The sequence below is a fragment of the Chiloscyllium punctatum genome, chromosome 2 (genome assembly GCF_047496795.1).
Source record: "Chiloscyllium punctatum isolate Juve2018m chromosome 2, sChiPun1.3, whole genome shotgun sequence".
Lineage (NCBI taxonomy): Eukaryota > Metazoa > Chordata > Chondrichthyes > Orectolobiformes > Hemiscylliidae > Chiloscyllium > Chiloscyllium punctatum.
The window spans coordinates 48,851,108-48,877,218 of record NC_092740.1 but is presented as its reverse complement, the minus strand read 5'-3'; the positions used below and the strand labels follow the sequence as shown (position 1 = coordinate 48,877,218).

The window sequence follows — 26,111 nt, the reverse complement described above, 5'->3', positions numbered from 1 at the left end:
CTTTTTCCCTGTTGATGAGCTGCTTTATCATTTGCTTCCTTTACTGTTTCCACCAGCTGTTGAACTCATTTTTCCGATATAGTGCTGTTTATCTCGTGTTCAGACAAATCCAATCCTACCAACCCGTCCATTCCCCTCATGTCCCTTCCTGTCAAGAACTTATAAGGGGTGTAGCCTGTGGATGAAGCAATGGTATTCATTATCAGCAGCACACAGGGTAGAACAACCTGCCAGGTTATCTTGTGCTGCTGCACCATTTTGTCTATCATGTTTCTCCATGTTAGATTCATCCTTTCCACATTCCATGAGACTGTGGTCCATAAGGTATGTGGAATCTCTGTCTGATTCCAAAAAGGGTCATTACTTGGGCCATAAGATGTGTTCCCTGGCCTGATAGTATGATCCGGGGTATACGCAGATGAGTAAATACCCATAGGGTAAATAGGCAAAGTCTTTTCCCTGGGGTGGTGGGAATCCAGGACTAGAGGGCATAGGTTTGGGGTGAGAGAGAGGGGAAAGATATAAAAGAGACCTAAGGGACAACTTTTCACACACACGGTGGTACAGGTATAGAATGAGCTGCCAGAGGAAGTGGTGGAGGCTGGTACAATTGCAACATTTAAGAGGCATTTGGATGGGTATATGATTAGGAAGGCTTTGGAGGGACACGGGCCGGGTGCTGGCAGGTGGGACTAGATTGGGTTGGGATATCTGGTCGGCATGGACGGGTTGGACTGAAGGGTCTGTTTCCATGCTGTACATCTCTATGACTTTATGACTCAATGAGTAACTTTTTTAGAGTCACATTATAGTTTTCCTGTCCGCTGTAATCCTCCATGTATATCCTGCACCCAGTTTTCTTTCTTTCTCCTTCCTGCACTGAGGAGGAACCATGCATAAACATTTTGAAGTGGAGCTTCTCCTTTCCTTTTCCCTTTGTCTCCCTGTTTTTGAGCCCCATCTTACCCCCTGTCATTTGTTTTGATACAAATGGGCCCTTGGAATCATTTGCTATTGTCAATTGACATTCATGTTGTTTTCTCCCTGATATACTAAGTTGTCTGCTAACAGGGTGGTGGCTTTTACAGTGATATCCCTTCCCTGTAGCAACACTGTCTGTCTAGTGGTTCTGTTTCAACTAACTGAGTCATCTTTCATCCTTCTGTCTAATAGTAGCTATACACGGGTATGTTCTGTTAATATTGTAAGTGGATTCAACCGCACTCTGTAGGTAAAATGTTGCACTGCCCAGAAGCAAGCCAGCAGATGTTTTTCATACACTGTGTACCTTTCTCTACCGGTGAGAGTATGTGCCAGGCATATGCTACTCATCTTAATTTGCATGTATATTCATGTATTATTTAATTTGTGTATTTAAGGTGTTTGTTCATGCTTATTTTGTTTTTTACCAATAAAACTCAGCTAAATATCTCCTTCAGTTCTCCCAAAGTATGGGCTGGGTATGTCGGCATTGTCATTTCCAATGCCTAGGACGATCCTCCAGCTTCATCCCTGTCCTATTGCAAATAACTGAGTGGCTTGCTCGACCATTTCCGAGGGCTTTGAAGAGTCTACCAAACTTCTCATGTAAGAGCCACATGTAGGTCATATCAGGTTTGGACGATAGATTTCCTTTCAAGATTGGTAAACTCAGCAGGGTCTGACAGCATTTGACTGACAGAAACCGTAAATCTTTTGAGTTCAGTATGTCTTCGGAACTGTTCTACCCGATTTATTGAGTTTCTCCATCATTTTTGTGTTTTTGTGACAGTGGTTTCATGATTCTCATTAAGTCTATAGTTGTAGGATTGAACTCCTGTCCCATGAGCATTATCCTGGACCTCTCATTACCCTTCTGGTGACGCTACCACCATGGTACTGCCACCTCTAATACTTAGCAAATCAAATATTTTTGAGTTAATGTTCCAGTCCCCTCCGTTACCATACCGTATGTTCTGTCAGCAAAGTAATGAAGACCTATGTAATATGGAAACAGATGTCTCTCGTATTGGAGGTCTGTCATTTCAGTCCAGGACATTGCTGTAGGACATCCTCATGGCAGTGTTTTTGGCTCATCCATCTCTGCTTCACCTTTTCTCCATCAGAGGGTCAGAGATAGGAATGTTTTTTAATTGTGTTAGCACCATTCACCATCTTTCAGCGACTGAAGCAGTCCTTACCCAGACAACATTAGGTAATGTTCAAGCTTTCCCTGACAAGTGGGAAGTAGCATTTATCCTGCACAAGTGCCAAGCAATGACCATTTCCAACAAAGATTCTGACCATTTCCCCTTTATACTCAATCACATTACCATAATCAAGAACCTGAAGGTTACTATGAAACAGAAATGTGATCAGCCATATGATCATTGTGGCAACATGAGCAGGTCACATGTTGGGAATTCTTTGGTGAGTATCTTGCCTCTTAGATCTCCAAATCCTGTCTGTCTTGACAACTTAGGAGTACGATGGGATACTCTGTATTTCCTTGGATGAGCGCAACACTTTTAAAAGCTTGACAGTAGAATGTAACTGACTTAATGGGTGTCCTGTCTACACCTCATACATTTTACTTTCATCAATACATGTGACTATGTGTAGCAAATAGCCAAGTTGTCTTTGACAGCACCTTCTAAACCTGTGACCACTACCTCATAGAAGAAAGGCAACAGATGTGTGGAAACACTGCACCTGCAGATTCTCTATTTAATTCAGACTCTGACAGTTCTATTGCTTTTCCTTTAATGTCTCTGTATCAGAAGCCTTAAGAATTGCATTCCTAACAATACTCTAGGTGTACCTACATCAAATGGCCTGCTGTGGTTCAAACAGGTGGCTCTTGACCACCTTTTGTTAATGGCAATTGAAATAGGCAGCAGATACTTGCTTTGTCAGTGATGTTCACATCCCATAATGAGTTAACGAAAGAAGGAACATCATGTAGTATAAATGCTGACATTAGAAAGGTTGAACTAAATGGCCTGATTATGACCATGTGAATCTGTAAAACTACTGATAATTACTTAGTTGTACTGGTGGTGGGTGTAACTACAAGTTGCATATACTGTTTTGTTTCTTCATTTTAAGCTTTATCAGATTTTATTTCTCCTGGCTCTGACTTAATGCATTGTTTTTAAATATCTCAAAACAGTGAAAAATGAAGACCCTCTGATGTCTCTGGCTGAATACTTGCGTTCCGTTTTACACCTTTGTGGAACAAAGACCATGTGTCACGAAGGAGGTTGTGGCTGCTGTGTTGTTGTACTTGAATATGACAACCCCACGAAACCAGAGAAAAGAATTATCAAGTCAATGAATTCAGTAAGCCGATGACTGCTACATTTGTTATTCAGCTTATATCTGTTTTGATGACAAAATTGTCTTTTTCAAAATACATTTATTCATACATTTGTATATGTATTCTTTCAGTTCTATGGACCTCCATTATGCCTACCCACACAAAGAACAATTTGTCAGTGCAGAAACCCAGTGTCTTTCAATGTCTCAAATACTGACCCACCCATTTTCAGTGATGCAGATAAACATTTTTGAGGCCATTTTAGTCTGCCTTGTTGTCAACCTTATACAACGGAATCTGTTGTAGTGGCAAGAAATATATATATATATTTAGCCTGATGCAATTAATGCAAAAGATATGTAGTCAGAAGGCTCATCAGTCCATTGGGTCTGAACTGATGTAAAAAAAACTGTCTGCACTAATTCCATTTCCCAGTGGTCTTTGAAGAGGGGAAGAATAACTTTGTAAAACAATATAAGGAACCAGGAATAACTAATGTTCTGGATAACTGGGTTTGAATGTGTTCATAGCCAATGAGATCATAAGACATAGGACCATATGCCATTCACCCATAGAGTCTGCTCCGCCATTCAATGCAATTATGGCTGATGCGATCATCTTTAACTCCTCTTTCCTGTCCTTTTCCTATAACCCTTGATTCCATTACTGATTAAAAGTCTACCTGTCTCAGCATTTACATCTCTCTAGCTTGGCATCCACTGTACTCTGGGGTATTGAATTGCACAGATTCACAACAAGGTAGAGGCGACACCTCCTTGCGTGGTGCACACTAGAGTGAGAAGTCATTGTTTTAGTATTGTTGGTGTGCCTACAATATATGGACTGCAGCGGTTCTTCTGAAGATCAGCACAGATGGGCGGTAAATACTGGATTGGACAGTAACATTTGCATCCCACAAATGAACGAATGAATGTAAATGATAGCCAGGGTCGCATCCCTATTTGAAAACAATTATCTCTTGAAAACGATACATTAAGTTCACTTCAAGAACCAATCTGGTTCGGTTGAACTGAAATTTGCATTAATTATATGTGAGCAAGGAGCTCCTAACTATTCATAATGAAGCCAGTATGTGAGCACCTGATCACGAGCATTCTCTGCATCAGTTCCTGCTGTTTGTCTCTTTTTAATCATAATTGTTTAGTCTACCTTTAGAGTTTAGGAATACTCAGAGATTCTCCAATTATCTTTAATTTTATTTGGACATCTGAGCTCCAGACGTGAGCTGAGATTTGCATTATTTCTTGTATACCATTGCATTTGTAAAGACTGCCAAAGCACGATCTGAATCGTCACATTCAAGAACCGTGTTTTTTATCACCATTCCACAAGTCCGTTTGATGAATTATTCAAATCTTAGTGTACTTCAGTATATTGCTATATCATTTGGATTTTTTATATTGACTTGTAAATAGATTTGACCATTTGTTAACTTGTACAGATAGGAGGAACAGAATATCATCTTTGATTTGCTGCAGACAGCATTCTAGATTAATAATTAACCTAATTAAATTATTTTTAATTATTATGGCTAATTATTAAATTTGGGCATTTTAGTGGAAAAAAACAAATAAAAGTACAGATGTTTGTTTTAATTTCCAGCATCCACAGTATTTTGCTTTTATTCAAAACACTGAACAAAATATGGCAATAGCAAGTAAGGAGCAGCAATGGCTCCTCCTCTTAAAGTATTGAAATATGAAGCTGTTTTCAAGCTAAAAGTCATAATATTTACTAACTTGTCAAATAACTCTACTGAATTCAGTGGAAAAATGATGTGAGAATAGGAGGATGAGGAGGATTCCACTTTGTAGCAAATGTCTGAGCAAATGTACATCAGATCAGGAACCTACAGCTGGCCTGATATTGAGAAGCACGCATTAAAATGGGTCTTCAAAATCGTCAGAATCATCATCACTCTATACTCGCTTATGTGTGGTACAATTATTAAGTTTGTAAGGCTTTCCTAAAACATCAGAAACTTTATTTTGCCAGAGGCCTGGAGAGAGAGCATTTCCACATCTAAAGGCTCTATGTTTTAATTTGCCAGAATGTGGGTGAAGCTCAAGCTTGAATTTAAAAAAATAAATTCAGAGGTTTTAAAAATGAAGCTGGAAGGTGTACCTCGCTCCCACCAGTAGAAAGATCTCCAGTAATACGCTCTCTACAAAAGACAGTTCTCAAGCTAGATGTTACCAGGTAGTTAAAGCAAAAAGGCAGAAATCTCAAGTTAAGAATAATTTTGGACAGATTCTGGGGCATTTAATATCCACTTTAAAGGACAATGTTACGAACACCTGTCAAATGTTTATGCGGTTGTGTTTTAAAACCGTAAAGGTATTATTTTCTGTCATTTGAAGTGTAAGTTACCAACAATAACAGTATTTAATTAGTTAGGCTTTTAATCTTTTCATGATTGTAAACATCTTATACCACAAAATATTGGAATACCTTCCTTTTTATCATTCGTTGGGAGTTCACATTTTAAAAAATTATCAAAATATACTAATATCCTAATCCTAAATAAAGCCCTAAGCCCAACAGAGATTTCAAATAGCTAGTTGATGTGAACATTTTATGGGACAAAACAACTCCATTTTGCAACAGTAGAGCAAAATTGCTCAGATACTACCAAGAGACTTCTGCTCAAATAACGGGGTTGCAATGGTTCGCAATTAGAAAGTGACAAAAACAAATAGTATTTATTAAGTCACATCAGCAACATGGATGGCGATGAAGTTTGATTTGCCCTGCATCCAAGCTGTAGAATGCAAAGATGCAAACTAACCTCCAAACTCTGTGAAGCAGGACTCTTCCCCCAGACCCTTCACCCTCTGCAACTGGAGTCTTGACTTCCTGGCCCATAGACTGTAATCTGTCAGGATAAACACTGGTGCCCACAAGGGCATTTAGCCAATTGGATATAAAACTGACTTAAGTTAGGAGACAGAGGAAGATGGTAGAGGGTTACTTTTTGGACTGGGGGCCTTTGACAGCAGTGTGCCGCAAGGATAAATGCTGGGTCCACTGATTATTTTGTCATTTATATAAATGCTTTGGGTATAAATATAGAAAATCTGGTTAGTGAAGTTTGCAGGTGACACCAAAATAGATGGTGTAGTGGACAGTGAAGAAGATTATCTCCGAGTACAACAGGACCTTGGTCAGATGGGCCGTGGGGCTGAGGAGTGGCAGATGGAGTTTAATTTAGATAAATGTGAGATGCTGAAGTTTGGTAAGGCAAACCAGGGCAAGAATTACACAGTTAATGGTTGGGCCCTGGGGAGTGCTGCTGAACAAGAGATCCAGGGATGCAAGTGTATAGTTCCTTGAAAGGGGAGTCACAGGTACAGGGTAGTGATGAAGGTGTTTGGCATGCTTACCTTCATTGGTCAGAACATTGAGTATAGGAGTTGGTACGTCAGGTTGTGGCTGTAAAGGACATTGGTGATGCCATTTTTAGAATACTTTGTACAACTCTGGTTGTCCTTCTATAATAAGGATCCTGTTAAACTTGAGAGGGCGCAGAAAAAATTTACAAGGATGTTGCTGGGACTGGAGGTTTGAGTTATAAAGAGAGGCTGAATAGACTGGGTTTTTTTTCCCTGGCGCATCAGAGGTTGAGTGGTGACCTTACAGAAGTTCATAAAATCATGAGGGGAATGGATAGGTTGCACAGCCAAAGTCTTTTTCCCAGGATGGCGGAGTCCAAAACTAGAACGCATTGGTTTAAAGTGAGAGGGGAAAGATTTACAAAAAGACCTGAGGGGTAAATCTTTCACACACAGGGTGGTTTGTGTATGGAACAAGCTGCCAGAGGAAGTGATGGAGGCCGGTATATGTACAGCATTTAAAAGGCATCTGGATAGATATATGAATAGGAAGGTTTAGAGGGATCTGGGCCAACTGCTGGTAAACTGGACTAGGTCAGATTGGGATATATGGTTGGCGTGGACGAATTGGACTGAAGGATCTGTTCTGTGCTGTATAACTCTATGACTGTGTGTTTGAATTAAGTTTCCTCTGGATTATCCCTTGGATTTATTGGTGAATATGCTCCATTTTATACTTCTGGTTTTCGTCTATTTTCACAAGTGAAACCAGTATTTCCACTTCTATTCCTCTCAAACATATATTACCTTAAAATATCCATCAGTTCAGCCCATAACTTGATCATAGACTACTACCAAATATGAGAAATGATGATTAAATATAGGACATTACAATTGGTCAGTCAAACCTAACCTATTCAATGGTCCATTCACTTTCAAGATTAAACCTTTCAGTCATCCAATGTTACTTCAGGAAGTAATTCTATGCAGACAGAAGGAAACTAGAGAAAAAAGAACCAAGACGCATTGAAATCTGGGACAAAGACACAACATTATGAGAAAGACTAATTTTAAAGGTTGAGGGATCAATGAGTAGATTTAGTAAACACATGAAGGTGGATTTAATGTCCGGTTGTGAACTGCAGAAACTATTAACACAAGAAATGAAGATTTAATATTCCCTGATTCTAAGCTATCCAGGAAACATATGGAAGGACAATGTATCAATGACTGCATTGATCAAAGATCTTGGGATGGATTTTCATTTGTGAGAGAAAAACTGCCCTGAATGGTGTATGTCCTCAGTTAGGGACAGTGGTCGAGGATAGAGATAGGATCCACTGCCCCTAGATGCACATCAGAAGTGACAATCGGGCTGCAGGAGTCAGTATAGTCAGGCCTACTTTGATTCTTTGTGACTTTGTTCCAGTTGTTTTGGTAAACATTGTCATCGAATCCCCACCCTTCACAACACATCATTCCTTCCTCTAAACCCTAAACACGTGCATGGTAACCAGTCCAACAGAAATGTGGCTAACTCTTAACTGCCCACTAGACAATTAAGGGGAGGCAAAAAGTGCTGGCCTTGCCAGAAATGCCCACATCCCATGAATGAATTTAAAAATCCCTTTGACCCCATCCCTATCCTCAATAGAGTCTTATACTCTCCATGCCATTTACAGGGTGGCCCTTTATAACCCTTTGCTAATTGTGAAAAAGCATGATTTCCCATCCATCCTTTATTAGCCCTTATAGCCCCTGTGCCAACTTAGTGCTATCTCAAGTCAGCCTATGCCCCACCACCCTATGCCCCACCTTCCACAGCCTCCAAATCATTCATCTAGTACAGATTTCACTCTCAAAAGCTCCTTTGTGTAAAAGCCCATTCAATAGATTTAAGTCTCCTCAAGTACTGAATTCCTTATAAAACCATTTATATTCATAATTCCACATCAAATACTGCTAAGTACATTTTCAATTACATAGTGACTTTATTGTGGTAAGTGTAGATTGTGGAAAGCAGCCATGTATTAATAATACCATAATGAAAGCACTTAGAATTAGTTCAACAAACATGTCCTGAAGCTGTTAGCAGTGTTTTCAATTTTTAAAGGACTAGCCATTTAATTAGCTTTGCAACTTGGTTGTTCTATAGACATAATCCATCCTTCAAGAGCATTTATAGAGATTCTGTAAAAGAATCCCAGCTCTTTAAAGAGATTTTCAAAGATTCCCAACTCACCCATTACAGGATAAGACCCTGGCTCCATTGGGTTCAAATCCTGCCATGACAGATGAAATTTGAATCCAGCAAACATCTGGAATTGACAGTCTAATTGATGACCATAAAACCCATGTTGATTTTTTAAAAAACCCACCCAATTTACTCATGTCCTTAAGGGAAGGAAATCTGCAGTTCTTACCTGGTCTGGCCTACATGCGACTCCAGACCCACAGCAATGTGGTTTACCATTACTGCCCTTTTGGCCTTTAGGGAGGGGCATTAAATATTGGCCTAGCCAGCAATGCATACATCCTGTGAATGAATTTATTCTGCCTCCAATGCACTTACATCCTTTTTTAAGTAAGGTGACCAATACAGTGCATTGTATTCCAGATGCAACCTGGATAACTGAAGCATAACCTTTTGTGTTAGCATCCCTCAGGGTTGGAATTAGGACTCATGCTTTTCCCTGTATGATCTAGATTTTGGTGTTCAGGGGATGACATGAAACTTGGGAGGAGTACAGTGTCAAACTCCAAAAGTGTACAAGTCCGTGCAGTGGGCAGACGGGTGCCAGGTGAAGTTCAATGCGGAGAAGTATGAGGTGATGCATTTTGGTACAAGTGCATGAAGAGACAATGTCCAATAAAGGGTACTATTCTACTCTTCCAAACTTTGTGCAGAAGCATGATGTGGAGGTGTTGGTGTTGGACTGGGGTAGACAAAGTTGAAAATCTCTCAACACCAGGTTCTAGTCTAACAGGTTTATTTGGAAATAAAGTAGCTGATAAAGGAACAGTACTCTGAAAACTAGTACTTCCAAATAAACCTGTTGGACAATAACCTGGTGCTGTGTGAGTTTTAACTGCAGAAGGAGAGAGACCTGGGTATATATCAGCACTAAAGGTGGCAGGAATATACATTATGCAAAAATTCTTTAATATGGACATAGTAGAAGAACAAAGAGGTTATGCTAAACTTACATAAGACATTAGGTTAGATCTCAGCTGGAGTGTTGTGTACAGTTCTGGGCACTATACTGTAGAAAAGATGTGAACTCATTGGAGAGAGTGCCGAAAGGAATAGAAGAAAGGCTGTAGGGATGAGAAACTTCGAAAAGGGATCATTTGCCATGGAGAGGAGAAGGCTGAGAGGAGACTTGATAGAAGTTTTCAAAATCATGACAAGCCTGAACAGAATTATTGGTGCGAAACTGTTCCTGCTTGTAAAATGATTGTGATCTAGAGCCTGGATTAAGTGTTTTGCTGAAGAAGCAAATATGAGATGAGGAAAATCTTTTTCTCACAGCGGGTAGTTTGGATATTGAATTGACAGCTTGGAAGTGTGGTGGAGGCAAGTAAAATTGGAGCATTTAGGAGGTCACTCTGATTATTTAAGTAGAAACAATATTCAAAAGTATGGAAAAGAGGCAGGAGTTTGTGACTAAGCCGGAATGCTCAAGAGAGCCAAGGCAGACACGATGAGCTGAATGGCCTCTTTCTGCACTGTAGCATATCTCTGATTCTGTATTCAATTCCTCTTGCAATAAATGATGAAATTCTATAACATTCATAATTACTTGCTGTATCTGCATACAAAAGTTTTGTGAGTCATGCACTACGATGCTGTCATTTGTCTGCATCTTAAAGCTCTGACATCTCTTATCATTTAAATAATATGCTTCATTTTTGTTCTTACTGCCAAATTGGACAATTTCATATTTTCCACGTTGTACTCTATTTGTCACATCTGTATCCACTTACTTCATCTATCTTTTTTTGGAGCCTCACCGTGTCCTTTCACGGCTCAATGTAATCCTTAGCTTTGTGTTGTCAGCAAGTTTGACAATGCTACCTTCCATCCCTTAGTCCAGGACATTAATATTCATTGTAAACAACTGAGATCCAAAGACCAATTCCTGTGGCACACAACTCATTACAATTTGCCAACTTGAAGAAGATCCATTTATGCCAATGTTCTTCTTCCTGTTAGACAGCCAATCGTCTATCCATGCTAGTATGCAACTTCCTACAGAATAGGTTTTTATTTTCTGCAGAAACATTTATTGTGGTACCTTATCTCGAAAGCAATGAGTTGGTCAAACATAATTTCCTTTCACAAAAACATGTTAACTTTGTCTGGTTATCTTGAAATTGTGCAAAAACACTGCTATAATATCTTATAATAATAGCTTTGAACATTTTCCCCACAATAATGTTTAACTGGCTTGTAGTTTCCTGATTTTTGTCTCTCTCTCTTTTTGTTTGAAAGAGTTCTATTCAATGTCCTCCACTCTCGTAGTGATCTCACTGGCCACATGTTTAAGATCCTAAGATGACGTCCATCAGTGCCTGGGCACTTGTCAGCCTACAACTCCAATGATTTACCCAGTATCACTTTTCATATAGAATCCCTACAGTGTGGAAACAGGCCCTTCAGCCAATAAGCCTTCACCGAACCTCCAAATAGCATTCCACCCAGACCAATCCTCCCACCCTATTCCTGTAACCCTGCATTTCCCATGGCTAATGCATCTAACCTTCATACCTGTGAACACTATGGACAATTTAGCATGTCCAATCCACCAACTTGCATGTCTTTGGACTGTGGGAGGAAACCAGAGGACCTGGTGGAAACCCTTGCAGACACAGGGACAATGTGCAATCTCCACACAGACTGTCACCTGAGGATGGTATCGAACCTGGATCCCTGGCGCTGTGTGGCAGCAGTACTAGCCACTGTGCAGGCCCTGGATTGTAATCTGGTGATAACTTATGTGAATTCCTTCCATTTCCTGACATATCACACTACTTCTAGGATGTTAAGTTATTAGTGTACAGTGAACACTGATGAAAATACCTTTTTAATTCATCTGGGTAAAAACAAGGACTGCAGATGCTGGAAACCAGATTCTAGATTAGAGTGGTGCTGGAAAAGCACAGCAGGTCAGGCAGCATCCGAGGAGCAGGAAAATCGATGTTTCGGGCAAAAGCCCTTCATCAGGAATAGAGGCAGAGAGCCTGCAGGGTGGAAAGATGCCTGAACTGCTGTGGTTTTCCAGCACCACTCTAATCTAGAATCTGTTCAGTTCATCTGCCATTCCCTTACTTTCCGTTATTAGTTTACCAGTCTCCCTTTTTGTAGGGCCATTACTCACTTTGTTAACTCTTTAAATGTTTCTAGAAAACTCTTATTGTCTTTTAAAAATCTCTGACTGATTTTCACTTGTACTCTTAACGTTTTTCTTTATTAATTTTTATTTACTTTTTAAAATTAATTCTGTGTAAGTTTCTGACCTACTACCTGTCTTTCCACAAGTGTAAACTTTTTTTCTTTAACTTTGACACCATCTTTAGCTGTTCTAGTTAGCCACAAATAGTGGAATTGGAATTTTCTTTCTTGGTACAATGTAACTATTCTGTGTATTTTGATCTATACCTTTGAATATCTGTCTCTGCATCTCATTTGACCTATCCTTTGACTTAACTAACCAGTTCTGCTTGTATGCCTTTATAATTGCTCTTATTTAAAATAAATCTCAGAGCCAAACCTCTCTCTGTTAAACTGAATATAAAAATCAGACTTCTTATGGTTGCTGTTACCTCGGGGCACCTTGACTATGAGCTCATTAACCCTGTCTCATTGTGCAATACCAGTAGTAGTACAGCATGCTTTCTCATTGGCTCTGGAACGTACTATTTGAACAAACTATCCTGAAAAACAATCTGTGAACTCTTTATCATGGCTTTGTTTGCCTATCTGCTTTATCCACTTGTTAAATACATTTAAAATCTCCCTCGATTGTCGTTTTGTCTTTCTGACAAATACTCATTATTTATTTCTTCACGGTCCACCCTCCTCTGAAGTTACATTTAAGGGGCTTGTATGCCATTCCTGTAAGTGACTTCTTGCCTTTACCATTTCTCATTTCTATCCAAGACTGTTGTGGTTCTGTTCACCGAGCTGGGAATTTGTGTTGCAGACGTTTCGTCCCCTGTCTAGGTGACATCCTCAGTGCTTGGGAGCCTCCTGTGAAGCGCTTCTGTGATGTTTCCTCCAGCATTTGTAGCAGTTTGTCTCTGCTGCTTCCGGTTGTCAGTTCCAGCTGTCCGCAGCAGTGGCCGGTATATTGGGTCCAGGTCGATGTGCTTATTGATTGAATCTGTGGATGAGTGCCTTGCCTCTAGGAATTCCCTGGCTGTTCTCCGTTTGGCTTGTCCTATAATAGTAGTGTTGTCCCAGTCGAACTCATGTTGTTTGTCATCTGAGTGTGTGGCTACTAAGGATAGCTGGTCGTGTCGTTTCGTGGCTAGTTGGTGTTCATGGATGCGGATCATTAGCTATCTTCCTGTTTGTCCTATGTAGTGTTTTGTGCAGTCCTTGCATGGGATTTTGTACACTACATTGGTTTTGCTCATGCTGGGTATCGGGTCCTTCATTCTGGTGAGTTGTTGTCTGAGAGTGGCTGTTGGTTTGTGTGCTGTTATGAGTCCTAGTGGTCACAGTAGTCTGGCTGTCAGTTCGGAAATGCTCTTGATGTATAGTAGTGTGGCTAGTCTTTTGGGTTGTGACATGTCCTCATTCCGTTGTCTTTCCCTTAGGCATGTGTTGATGAAATTGCGGGGGTATCCATTTTTGGCGAATACATTGTATAGGTGTTCTTCTTCCTCTTTTTGCAGTTCTGGTGTCCTGCAGTGTGTTGTGGCCCCTTTGAACAGTGTCTTGATGCAACTTTTTTTGTGTGTGTTGGGGTGGTTGCTTTCGTAGTTTAGGACTTGGTCTGTGTGTACTGGATCTGTGCCTCACAACACACTTCACATTGATCTTGTGTGTGTGGCTTTCCTGTAAACCTTTGTGGTGAATTCTCCGTTCGGTGTACTCTGTACCATCACATCTAGGAATGAGAGTTGGTTGTCCTTTTCTTCCTCTCTAGTGAGTGTGGCGTTGTTGATCTGGTGTGTGTTCTCTATTTCTGTGTTTTTAATGATTACAAAAGTGTCATCCACATATCTGACCCAGAGTTTGGGCTGAATTTGTGGTAAGACTATTTGTTCTAATCTTTGCATTACCGCTTCTGCTATGAGTCCAGAGATGGGTGAGCCCATTGGTGTGCTGTTGATTTATTCATATATTTGGTTGTTGAATGTGAAGTGTGTTGTGAGGCACAGGTCCAGTACACACAGACCAAGTCCTAAACTACGAAAGCAACCACCCCAACACACACAAAAGAAGTTGCATCAAGACACTATTCAAAAGGGCCACAACACACTGCAGTACACCAGAACTACAAAAAGAGGAAGAAGAATACCTATACAATGTATTCGCCAAAAACGGATACCCCCGCAATTTCATCAACAGATGCCTAAGGGAAAGACAACGGAACGAGGACATGCCACAACCAAAGGACTAGCCACACTACCATACATCAAAAACATTTCTGAACTGACAGCCAGACTACTGCAACCACTAGGACTCATAACAGCACACAAACCAACAGCCACTCTCAGACAACAACTCACCAGAACGAAGGACCCGATACCCAGCATGAGCAAATCCAACGTTGTGTACAAAATCCCATGCAAGGACTGCTCAAAACACCACATCGGACAAACAGGAAGACAGCTAATGATCCGCATCCATGAACACCAACTAGCCACGAAACGACATGACTAGGGGACGACAGGGGACGAAACATCTGCAACACAAATTCCCAGCTCGGCGAACAGAACCACAACAACGAGCACCTGAGCTACAAATCTTCTCCCAAACTCTATCCAAGACTGTCACCGCATCTTGGTTTCCTGAACTTAGGTTTTCCCTCTCTATTGTGCTAATATCACCGTTACCGACCAGAATAACCTCTCCAATTGTTCCTAGCTTCCTGTCAATCCTACTTGGTTCAAGATTCAGGTCCTGTGGGAGATTATAAATGTAGTTTCTGCAGGTGGGGGTGTGGGGTGTTGTGGGAGTGGGACATTATACAGTCGCGGAATTCTTGTAGCATGTAGCATACTTAAGGCTAAGAGTTTAATGAATGTAGAGGGTCTTTTAAAGAAAATAGTTTTAAGCTAGGAAATAACAACTATGAAGGGTTTTAGCTGACCACAAAAGAAGAAGCAGGGGCATTTCACAATAAAGCTTATAGTATGATAAGAGAAATTGGATAAATAAACAAGCTGTAACAAACAAGGAACAAAGAATGCAGACATACAAGGACAGCAGGATGGGCCAGATAAGAAAATAACTAGAGAAAAAACCCGGCTTATGATAGAATGAGATTAGACCAATGAGAAAAGGGAGGCGTGATTCAGCAACTTGCAAACTGAACAAAGAAAGTTTACATGCTTTGATATGCACGCATTTTTGCTTGATTGCAGAGGCGTCTGGTACTTGCAAGGCCGTAATAAATTGTTCTTGTTTCCAAGGCTTTGTCTCAGGCTGATTTGTGAGTGTGTTCTGTTTCTCACAATTGGGGACCTGTTCCAGGATCCAAAACTCCAACCGCTCGACACTCTTGGGACGACGGGGAAGGTGCACCTCGCCGATTTCGGCGATCTCCAATTCCCTTGTTTGCCGTTCGCGGTTTGGGCGAGTACGATCCGGACTGGGAGATCCTGGAAACAAGGCGGGCAGACATGGCGGGTTCGGTCGGGCAACTCTTGTGCACAAGACCTGGGTAGGGAAAGGTCTTAAAGGATATATCCGGGCGACCGGGTGCAGCAGTATTTGCTGCAGGAATTTCCGCAGGACGGGGCGCACTGAAACAACCAGGTAACTCTGTGCACAGACCAAGGTAAGAAAAGAGACCTTTAAGTATTGCCTTGGTGGTCGGGACGTACAGAAAGTACGGGGAATTGGCGATATATAAAATAAAGCATATGTCAATGGAAAACAACCCGTGTCAGAAAGGCTAGTAGCTGAAGGGCTACTGAGGGGTGCACTTTGTAACTAACTTATGGCCAGACGTCCAGAAAAGTATTCAAAAGCTAAAGGAGTCGTTGAGGGAAGCTCAAAGTGTCTATGAGATACTGTGTCTGTGTGTATGTGAGAGAGAGAGAGAGAGAGAGAGAAAAGAGCTGTACAGCTAGTAGAAAGTTTAAGCCTTTTGTGATTCGGTTTGAATGCACATTTGTTTGTTGGTGATTGAATGTTTGTGCTTTGTTCCCTGGAGCTTGAGATCCAGGACTGTTTTGAATCTGATTTCTACTATGGAAATTTTAACATGATTTCTTTTAAGGTTAAGGATTTTACAGATTATGAAATAAAATGTTAACTCCTGTTCTTTTTACAGGTCATGACTGCCTTACTATCAGTTTCTAACTAATCTCTTTTATCCTTACATAAAAGTGATTTATGGAGAACAGTTGAAGTCTCAAAGAGGATATAATTGGTCAGATTAATCGGACAAGTAAGGCGTGTAGTCAGGACCCTGAAGGGGGTGAGGAAGAAGGTGACACCGGACCTTGTTAAGATTAATTAAATTAGCAACAATGGGAGGCACGGGGAGTTGCCTGGGTAACGATCGAACTGTAAATAACGTTAAAGGGGAATATATTCCGCCCGACAGTCCTTTGGGGAAAATGTTGGGAAATTGGGTACACAACTCCCAGACGCGGGGGAAAGATAAGGCTATAATGATAAACTATTGTTGTTTTGTCTGGACTCGAGAAAGCATTAAGGAGTCTGGTATTTTTTTTTGGCCCAAATATGGGTGCGATGAGGATTGGCTGTGCCAAGATCTAAATATATACGTCAATCGGAAAGAAACATACAGTCAAGAAGAATCAGAATATGCGGCTTGCTGGATAGGGGGTGCGGGAGTAAAATTATGTCCCATGAATACGGAGGAATTGGGGAAAGAACAGAAAAAGAATGAACAAGAAAAGCCACAATGGGATCCCTTAACGTGTTTGCCGCCCCCATATACTACTCCCCGGAACGAGCCTACAGCTCCCGAAGTAGAACCAAGTCCAGACACAGAAAGGGGAACGGACTCTGAACTAAAAGATGCAGAACCTAGGGGGCTCAGAATCACTCGAGCCACCACACGTAAAGGAGGAGCAGAGATAATGGAAAATGTAAAATTATGTCCCTTACAAGAGGTTCCGATTGGGGAAGGTACAATCGGATATGTAAACGCTCCCTTAATTAGCAGTGAAGTTAGGGTCTTTAAAAAGGAAATGATAAGTTTAATAGAGGATCCGGTTGGACTAGCCGAACAATTAGATGAAATCCTAGGGCCTAATTTATATACCTGGGGAGAACTGATGGCAATTTTAGGAACGTTATTTTCAGGGGAAGAACGAGGTATGATTAGGAGAGCAGCTTTACATGAATGGGAAAAGAAGCACCCAGTTGGGGAAGAAGGGGTCCCAGCAGAACAGAAATTCCCAAGTGTTGACCCTCATTTGGGAAAATAATGACAGAGAAGATAGGGAGTTAATGCGGGATCTACGAGAAATGGTAACATTAAGAATTAAAGAGGCGGCACCTAGATCACAAAACTTTGTTAAGGTTTTCGAAGTACGACAAGAGAAGGATGAAACCCCTTCTGCATTTCTTCAAAGGCTCAAGGAGGCCACAAGGAAATATTCGGGAATGGATCCCGATGATCCGGTAGCTCAGGGAGTCTTAAAGGTCCAGTTTGTGACTAAATCATGGCCGGACATACAGAAGAAATGACAGAAATTAGATGGATGGAGTGAAAGACAGATGGAAGAACTGTTACGTGAGGCACAGAAAGTGTATGTGAAAAGGGAAGACGAGAAGCAGAAACAGAAAGCCAAAATGATGATGGCGGCAGTAGAAGAAATAACAAAAAGGAGACTGGGATCAGGGGATAACAGGAAGGATAGGGGAGGACACGAAAGACAAAGGTTGGACACCCGGGGAAGGAGGCAACAGGCAGGCTGTTACCATTGCGGAAAAGTGGGGCATTTTAAACGGGAATGCCTGGGATTAGCATGAGAAAGGGAAACCGTTTCCCTAATGACCTTCGATGAGAAATAGGGGAGTCAGGGGTTCCTTCCTTCTGAAACCCACCGGGAACCCTTGATAAATCTAAAGGTGGGACCTGAAGGGGAGGAGGCAGTATTTTTGGTGGACACGGGAGCGGCACGGTCATCCCTAAGTTTTAGACCTACTGGTGTTAAATTGACTAACAAGAACCTCAGAGTTTCCGGAGTAAAAGGCGAAGAATTCTTGGTGTCTATTTTTGGGCCAACCCTAATTAGAGGAAATGATGAGGAAGTGACAGGACAGTTACCAACTGTAGAGTTCAATGATAAGTTCTTAAAAAAATTATATTGTGGTGCTTGGTTCTTCTTTGCCTGTCCTTAGGAAGAAGGGTCTATTGATCCAGACACCCCCACTTGAGGTCGCAGTACATCGGATACGACCGGGTGATTGGGTCCTGACAAAGACCTGGAAAGATACCAAACTGCACCCAAGCTGGGAGGGTCCATTCCTAACCCTCCTGACTACTGAAACAGCCATCCGGACTGCTGAAAAAGGGTAGAGTCATCACACTCATGTTGAGGGCCCCGTGGACACTCCTTCCCCTTCGGCAGAGTGGCAAGCTCATCCTACAGACAACCCTCTGAAAGTCTAACTGAGCAAAAAGAATGGACTGAGATAAGAGACTATTAAGTATTGGTTAAAAAAACTGTATCCCAAAACAATTGTAAGTGTTGCATGGACTCACTCCTCCCTGGCATACAAAGGGTTAGGGAATAGACAGATAGGGTTGTGAGCTGAAATGAGTGGTCAGCTTTATATTGTTACGATAATATTGGTGCTAGCTGCCAAGGGGGATGGGAAAAATCATTTTACCGCTTTATGTCAGAATTATGCTACACTAAAGGGGCATATCGACTGTTGGGTATGTGCAGAGATCCCACACCATGGGGAATCCGGAAATCCTCTCATGGTAATACCACTTACCAAAAGAGAAGTGTACGATGTACAACAATTTGACTCGGGCTCAAACAATACAAAATGGAGATCTGACAGGGGTAAATTATAACTTTGCAGGATGGTTCCCTTGACCAGCCCCGAAAGCTCTGGGTGCTATTGATGGGCTTAGTGTTTCCCCACCGAAAGGAGCAGTAAATACCACTTGTTTCTGTAATCAGAATGATACCGCACCCTTCCGATTAGGAAAATCATCTTGTGTCTACACTTATGCGGCCTGAAGGCCTATCCATTTATTCCCAGGGAAAAATACATTCGCATGTATAGGAATGCATGCATGTTATGATGTTGATCAAACACTGCCTCAAAGCCAGATAGGCTGGAGTGGCAGCTGCTACCTCGCCTATATAATTCCCCACTTGAGGCTGTTAAAGAGAGCCCCAAAAATACCTCGGAATAAACAGGGAGGAAGGCGAGTAACCCAAAAAGTCACCGAGGAAGATTGCCTCCTCTGGACTTTGATACCTACGTATGGGACTGCTCGAGCAGGAGTAGAAATACAAAAGTTGGCGGCTTCCCTGGAAGAGTTGGCCAACAATACTGCTGATGTGTTGGCTGAAACCCAATCCTAAGTAGCAGCCATAACGACCGAACTGATTGCCACTAGGCTAATGACTCTTCAGAACAGGATGGCTCTAGATTATATTCTGGCGGAGAAAGGTGGTACCTGTGCAATAATTGGGGAAAGTGGTTAGTCAATCTGGCTATCTATGGATTATTGATATTAGTGGGTCTGGTGGTAGGGTTCAATGCCGTAAAATGGGTGATGAGCCGACTGATGACATCCCTTGGGGAAGGAACCCAAATACATAATCAGATGCTTTTATACCGTGTATAAGATTGTGAACCTCATCGACAAAAGGCGTGAGGGCAGAACATAGAAAATGGATTAAAGGAGACTTAATAAGTGCAGAAACAACAGTTTTAAAAAAACGAAAAGGGGAAATTGTGGGAGGTTAGAAATGTAGTTTCTGCAGGTGGTGGGGGGGAGGTGGGGTGTTGCGGGGGTGTAATATTATACAAATGATCGCGGAATTCTTGTAGCATGTAGCATACTTAAGGCTAAGACTTTAATGGATATAGAGTGTCTTTTAAAGAAAATAGTTTTAAGCTAGGAAATAACTATGAAGGGTTTTAGCTGACCACAAAAGAAGCAGCAGAGGCATTTCACAATAAAGCTTATCGTATGATAAGAGAAACTGGATAAAAAAACAAGCTGTAACAAACAAGGAACAAAGAATACAGACATACAAGGACAGCAGGATGGCCAGATAAGAAAATAACTAGAGAAAAAAAACGGTGAGGTAACCGGCTTATGATAGGATGAGATTAGACCAATGAGAAAAGGAGGTGTGATTCAGCAACTTGCAAACTGAACAAAGAAAGTTTACATGCTATGTTATGCGCGTATTTTTGCTTGATTGCAGAGGCGTCCGGTACTTGCAAGGCCGTAATAAATTGTTCTTGTTTCCAAGGCTTTGTCTCAGGCTGATTTGTGAGTGAGTTCTGTTTCTCACAACAATCCTTGTCACCCTGCGGCCGTGTCTCTGGAATGGTAGATTGCACTTATTCATTTCTCTTTGTGCTCAGGGTTAATCTATTTTGTTTTAGTTGCTACACACATTCAGATTTTAAAAACGTTTGATGCTTTAACTCAGTTTGTAAATTCTAGTCTTAACTGTTGGTCCACTCTTAGATTCATGCTGTCCATCCTGTCTGTTTGTCATTTCCTGGATTAATACATTTCTCTTTGACCTTGACTCTCGTCTTTGATTCACCACATATTTCCAAGTTTGATCATAGCAATGCAGTCAGTATCGATGTACCCATTTGCTATAGCTAACTAGGGATTGGCAAACAAAGTTCAGTAGCTTTCTGCCAGTCATTTTCTAACCTGTGTGTTCTCCGTTTTCAGTCCTCCACCAATCAGAGTCCACTTGCCAACCAATCTGCACTCTCCTGTCAAACAGAATGTATGCTGTTTCCCTCTTGATTTGTTATTTTGATGAATTGTCCTGATGAGTGCAAGATGAAAAACTTAGACAATATGTGACATCTATTGGCAATACTCAAATGGCAATCTGATAATTTCTTCTAAAGCTATAGTTGGGGCAGGCACATTAGAATTGACATTTTGAAAAGGAAATCATTTTCTGACCTCTGCAGGTTCACAAGTCCAGGAAAACTATGATGATCACTTCCCCAGACAATCCAATTGACATCTGATCACTTTAATCATGTTCAACCAGTTTCCTTCATAAAACAATTCAATCAAAAATGAGATGAATCCAGTATTCAAATGTTGAGAGGCAGCATTAAATATTGTTATAATTGCTGAAGTTCTAAAAAATTGGCTTCCATTTTAACTTCACTGTGCTGAAGAATTCTCTCTGACCACTTAATGTAGTCCTTGATTATAAACTTGGTTTGGTCAAAGTTTGCAATTTGGGATTACCCAGACACTATATTACGTCCTCCTGAATAAGGGCATGTTTAAGTATGGCTGAGATATCAATGCCTATATTTCCAAATGTTGTAATCAAAAATTGTTTTCAGTGTTGCTTATCCTTGAACTCCCTTTGTGGCTTGCTGTTGTAGTGTCAACGCAGTCTTTGCAAATGAGCTTTTGTCTTACATACCTAGGTTGTAGGAAATATCAGTTCGCAACTCCACAGCTCGTTTGTAGTCCACACTGCAGGGCAGAAGTTTGTAAATGGATGATGAGAAGTTTGGAATTGCTGCTATTGTATCATTATGACTATACTGCTGAGACCTGATTGTGGAGTGTCATTGGTGGTGAGTAGGAGTATTCCTACTTATTGACCCAATTTTCTGTCACAGATCAAAGGTGTGTTGATGGGAATAATCAGTAACAAACTGGCAACTGTATAAATACATAATGTAAAATGATAGTATGCACATTCATTTGGAACTGAAACAGTCTGAATTGTTCAGTGTGACAGATTCCTCCAGTAATAACAATATGTAATACTATATTTAGTTCTTAAATAGTGGAGTTTGAATTTTAGACATTTGCTGACTGACAGTTTTTAATCTGGAATAATCAAGTTGCTATTGTGAACCTGTGAATAACATCATATATTCAAAATACTGGGAGCATTTTTATTGTGTGCATATGTGTGTGTGAAGTGTTTACACACTGCCATCTACTGGTTATTTCTTAGCTGTAGAGTTGAGTACATACCCTTTTTTTAAAAAATCTTTTTTTTCCCCACAATCAGCGGTCCCTTTGTATTAACATTTTCTTGATTATGTTTTCTGTGCTTTTTATTTGGCTAAATGGTAACTCACGGTACTCTAATCTGGGGCACTTGCTGGTGCAATTACTATGCAAGTGAAGTAGCTATTTTAGGAGATGCATGATTCTCTGTGGTGATTTTGTGATTTAATTGTATACATTCATTCAGCTTTAGGACAATAGGAGGTCAGTAATTCCATCAAAACAATTCCCTAAATGATTGTCATACAATCAGCAAATTGTGCAGTTTGAAAGGTAGCATCGGGGGCTGTACTCAAATCAACCAGAGTTGCGTGGCTGCTCTTCTGAGGTTGGGACCAAAGTATTTGATTAGATAGACAAGAGGGTAAACTGTTAGCCACGAGTGACCATTATAAAAGTAAAAGCCTGCTAATGCAGAAAATGTAGATAAAGACAGAAAACACTGGAAGCATACAGCAGATCTGACAGCCTCTGTGGAGAGAGAAAAGGAGCAACGTTTTCCGATTCATGACCTTGCAACAAAACATTGAAAGTTCTGATGATGCATCATAAGCCTGAAACAAAATCTCTGTTTCTCTTTTTTTCTGTTGTAGGATTGTAATGTATTATTATTTTTTGGAAAGTTAGATTTGATAGCAGAGGAAATGATTTTAGTTTTAATTTCTGTGAAGGTGACTTGTTTCTTTTAACAAAGGTCAGAAAAGCCATTTTGAACAGACAGTTCTAATGTTATTTCCAAGAAAGCATGTGCTTTAAGTTAAATTACTTGATCAGCAACCTAATGAGTTAGTTGATAAATTGTTTACAAAGTTGAACTTTTATGATGTGCAGAAAGACAAGGCAAAGGGCCACATCAGGTTTCAGTTGAGAAAAACGCATTTGTGCTTGGAGAAGGGCAATTTAGTTCATAGAAGTCCCCAGACTGAGTGAATTGGCAGAAATCTGCAAGCTGTCAGAATTGAAAAGTATCCAGACCATCAGAGCTGGAAAGAAGTCTTTGTTTGTGTCAGCAATCTGAAGAGAAAGGCTAGAAAGAGACAGCAATGATGTGGATAGAATATACTGTCGCCAAGTTTGCTCTAAATAACCTCTAAATAGCAACTATAATAAGTCAGTTACAATGAAAAAATAAGAAATTTACAAATGGATATGGATAGGTCAGGTGAATGGGCTAAAATGTGGCAGTTGGCATTTAACGTGGATAAGAATGAAGTTATTCATTTTGGCCAAAAGAAAGAATAGGCAACTTATTATCTAAATGGAGGTAAACGTCAAGATACTTCAGTGCAGAACAATCTGGTTGACCTTGTGCATGAGTCACAGAAAGCTAATTTACAGGTACAGCAATAATAAGGAGGGCAAATGAAAGCTTGACACTTATTGCTAAAGGAATGGAGTATTTAGGTGGGGAAGTGTTGTAACTGTACAAGGCATTGGTGAGGCTACATTTAGAGTACTATGTACAGTATTGATTGAGGAGTTGAGGGTGATGAGGAGCTGGCTTGAAAGAGCAGTTGAGGCCTGAAGTAGAATAGCCATGACATTATTGAAGGGTGGACAGATTTGAGGGTTTGAAGGAAGGAAATGGTTCTGCGAAGGTTCACGAGATTAATTTTAAAAATGAATGGCTTATCTGATGAGGAGAGATTGTGCAGTTAGGGCCTATAATTGTAAGAGTTTAGAAAGATGAGAGAAGGTCTAATTAAGGTCAGTTATGAGATGCTGAAAGGATTAACAAAGTAGATGATTCCCCTTCTGAGGTAAACTAGAATGAGTAGTCACAATTTTAGATTGAGGAGTGGCAGATTTAGTTCCTCTCTTAAACGGTCATGAGTCTGTGGAATTCATTGCCTCAAAGTGTGGTGGATGCTGAGATACCGAATAAGTTTACGGAGGAGATAGACAAGATTTTTAATTAGTAACGGGTTAAAGGCTTATGGGGAGTGGACAGAGAAGTGGGAGTATGAGGCTGAGTTGAGATCAGCCATGATGTATTAAATGGTGCAGCAGGCTGGAGGGGCTGAATTGCTTGCTCCTGCTTGTGGTGCTTAATTCTTATGTTCTAAATAAGAAACTAATGAGGAAAGCAGTGGTACTTCACTGGGATTGAGTAACTGTAAAGGATATTGCTGGGAGAAGGATTGAATTTTGCCGTATATGTTAAAATGTTTAAATTGTCTTGTGTAGATTTTTATGGCGTTACTGTGTAATAAACATCTGTAATAAATTTAAGCGTACAAGATTTGAGGGGGCTTGACAGGGTAGATGTTGAAAAGATGCTTTCCACTCTGAGGGGAATCTTGAATTAGGAGTCATAGTTGCAGAAGAAGGGTATTTTTCATTTAAAACTGTGGTGCAAAGAAATGTATTTCTCTCTCTCTCTACCCCAAAGAGTTGTGGCAGTTAGATCACAGAAAGTATTTGAAGAGGAGGTAGATGGATTTATGAAACATCAAGGAGCTGAGGACTGAGGCAGATCAGCCATTATCTGACATAAGGGCTGCATATCCTATCCTGGTCCCATTTCTTTTGTTTTTATTTCTCTGTGGAAAGAACATTGATGGTCTCATGTGAAAATGTACAGTGACTGACCAACATGATATCAAACGGCAAAAGGAGAACTTAGGGCTATCAAGCCAGGTTTTACTCGGGTCTGAGTTGTCCAATATCGCCATCAGCTGGGGTTATATCCCGAATATTTCCAATATGTTCCATTTTCATTATAGTGCGCATCTGTTGCTGAAGTTAAAATTGCCTTAATGCTTATGCACCAACTCAGAAACTCTCAAATCATCAAATGACTTTATTGGATAGACATACACAATGCTTTGATGGCTTTCAGACTTGATTTTAATTTCCTCATCTTATTGAATATATAAAATAAATATTATATCTTGTCATATCTGAAGGTAGTATTGTACCATATGTTTTGATTTTTTTCAGTGTTTGTTTCCAGTTGGCTCCCTCCTTTCATTGAAGAACCATCAAGTTGTAACAATAGAGGCACTGGGGTCTATGAAGAAGGGTTTACACCCCATACAACAGCGACTGGCTGATTACAATGGAAGTCAATGTGGATTTTGCAGCCCAGGCTTTGTCATGCAGATGTTTGGGTAAGTGCAGACAATTGCCTTTGTAGAATACAGGTAGTTCTGTGATTACATGATAGTTGCATTACTGTGTAATCCTGTGCTTTACGAAAATCATGTGATACAAATATTTTCAGTATATTGGTGACGTAATCGCATTATAGCCAACACATACTTTAAAAGTTCATATTTTTGAAAAAATGTTCCCTATTCAGCCATTCGCGTTACAGCCAATTTGTGTTAATGAAAGATGCATTAAAGCAGAACTACCTCTGTCCAGTTAAATTTCTTCTTATGTTAAATATGTTTTCACGCACAACTTTGGGATCTGCAGGACATATCAAGCCATAGTTTTCCCAATAAAATCTTTCTTTTTTTTAATGCTAATTATGACACCAAAGCAAAACTTGATGTGGGATTTGTAGCTTTTAAGCACCAGCAGCAGGTTGGCATCTTATTAATGTTAACGAGGTAAAAACAATGACTGCAGATGCTGGAAATCAAATTCTGAATTAGTGGTGCTGGAAGAGCACAGCAGTTCAGGCAGCATCTAAGTAGCTTCGAAATCGACGTTTCAGGCAAAAGCCCTTCATCAGGAATAAAGGCAGTGAGCCTGAAGCGTGGAGAGATAAGCTAGAGGAGGGTGGGGGTGGGGAGAAAGTAGCATAGAGTACAATGGGTGAGTGGGGGAGGGGATGAAGGCGATAGGTCAAGGAGGAGAGGGTGGAGTGGATAGGTGGAAAAGGAGATAGGCAGATAGGACAAGTCCGGACAAGTCATGGGGACAGTGCTGAGCTGGAAGTTTGGAACTAGGGTGAGGTGGGGGAAGGGGAAATGAGGAAACTGTTGAAGTCCACATTGATGTCCTGGGGTTGAAGTGTTCCGAGGCGGAAGATGAGACGTTGAAGTGTTCCAAGAATGCCTCATCTTCCGC

The 26,111-nt window shown here is 40.7% G+C and overlaps 1 protein-coding gene across 7 annotated transcripts in view; it reads left to right on the top strand.

Moving 5' to 3' along the window:
* LOC140483795 (uncharacterized) overlaps positions 1-26,111 on the top strand; it is a 175,727-nt gene that overhangs the window by 38,606 nt on the left and 111,010 nt on the right. For 5 of the 7 annotated variants that reach the window (XM_072582394.1, XM_072582403.1, XM_072582422.1 and 2 more), the window contains 2 exons: positions 3,152-3,321; positions 25,032-25,201. In XM_072582394.1, coding sequence (XP_072438495.1) covers positions 3,152-3,321; positions 25,032-25,201 — 340 coding nt within the window. Of the gene's footprint in view, positions 1-3,151; positions 3,322-15,274; positions 15,669-21,510; positions 21,644-25,031; positions 25,202-26,111 lie in introns of those variants that run through there. The other 2 variants (XM_072582451.1, XM_072582440.1) reach the window with 2 other exon arrangements.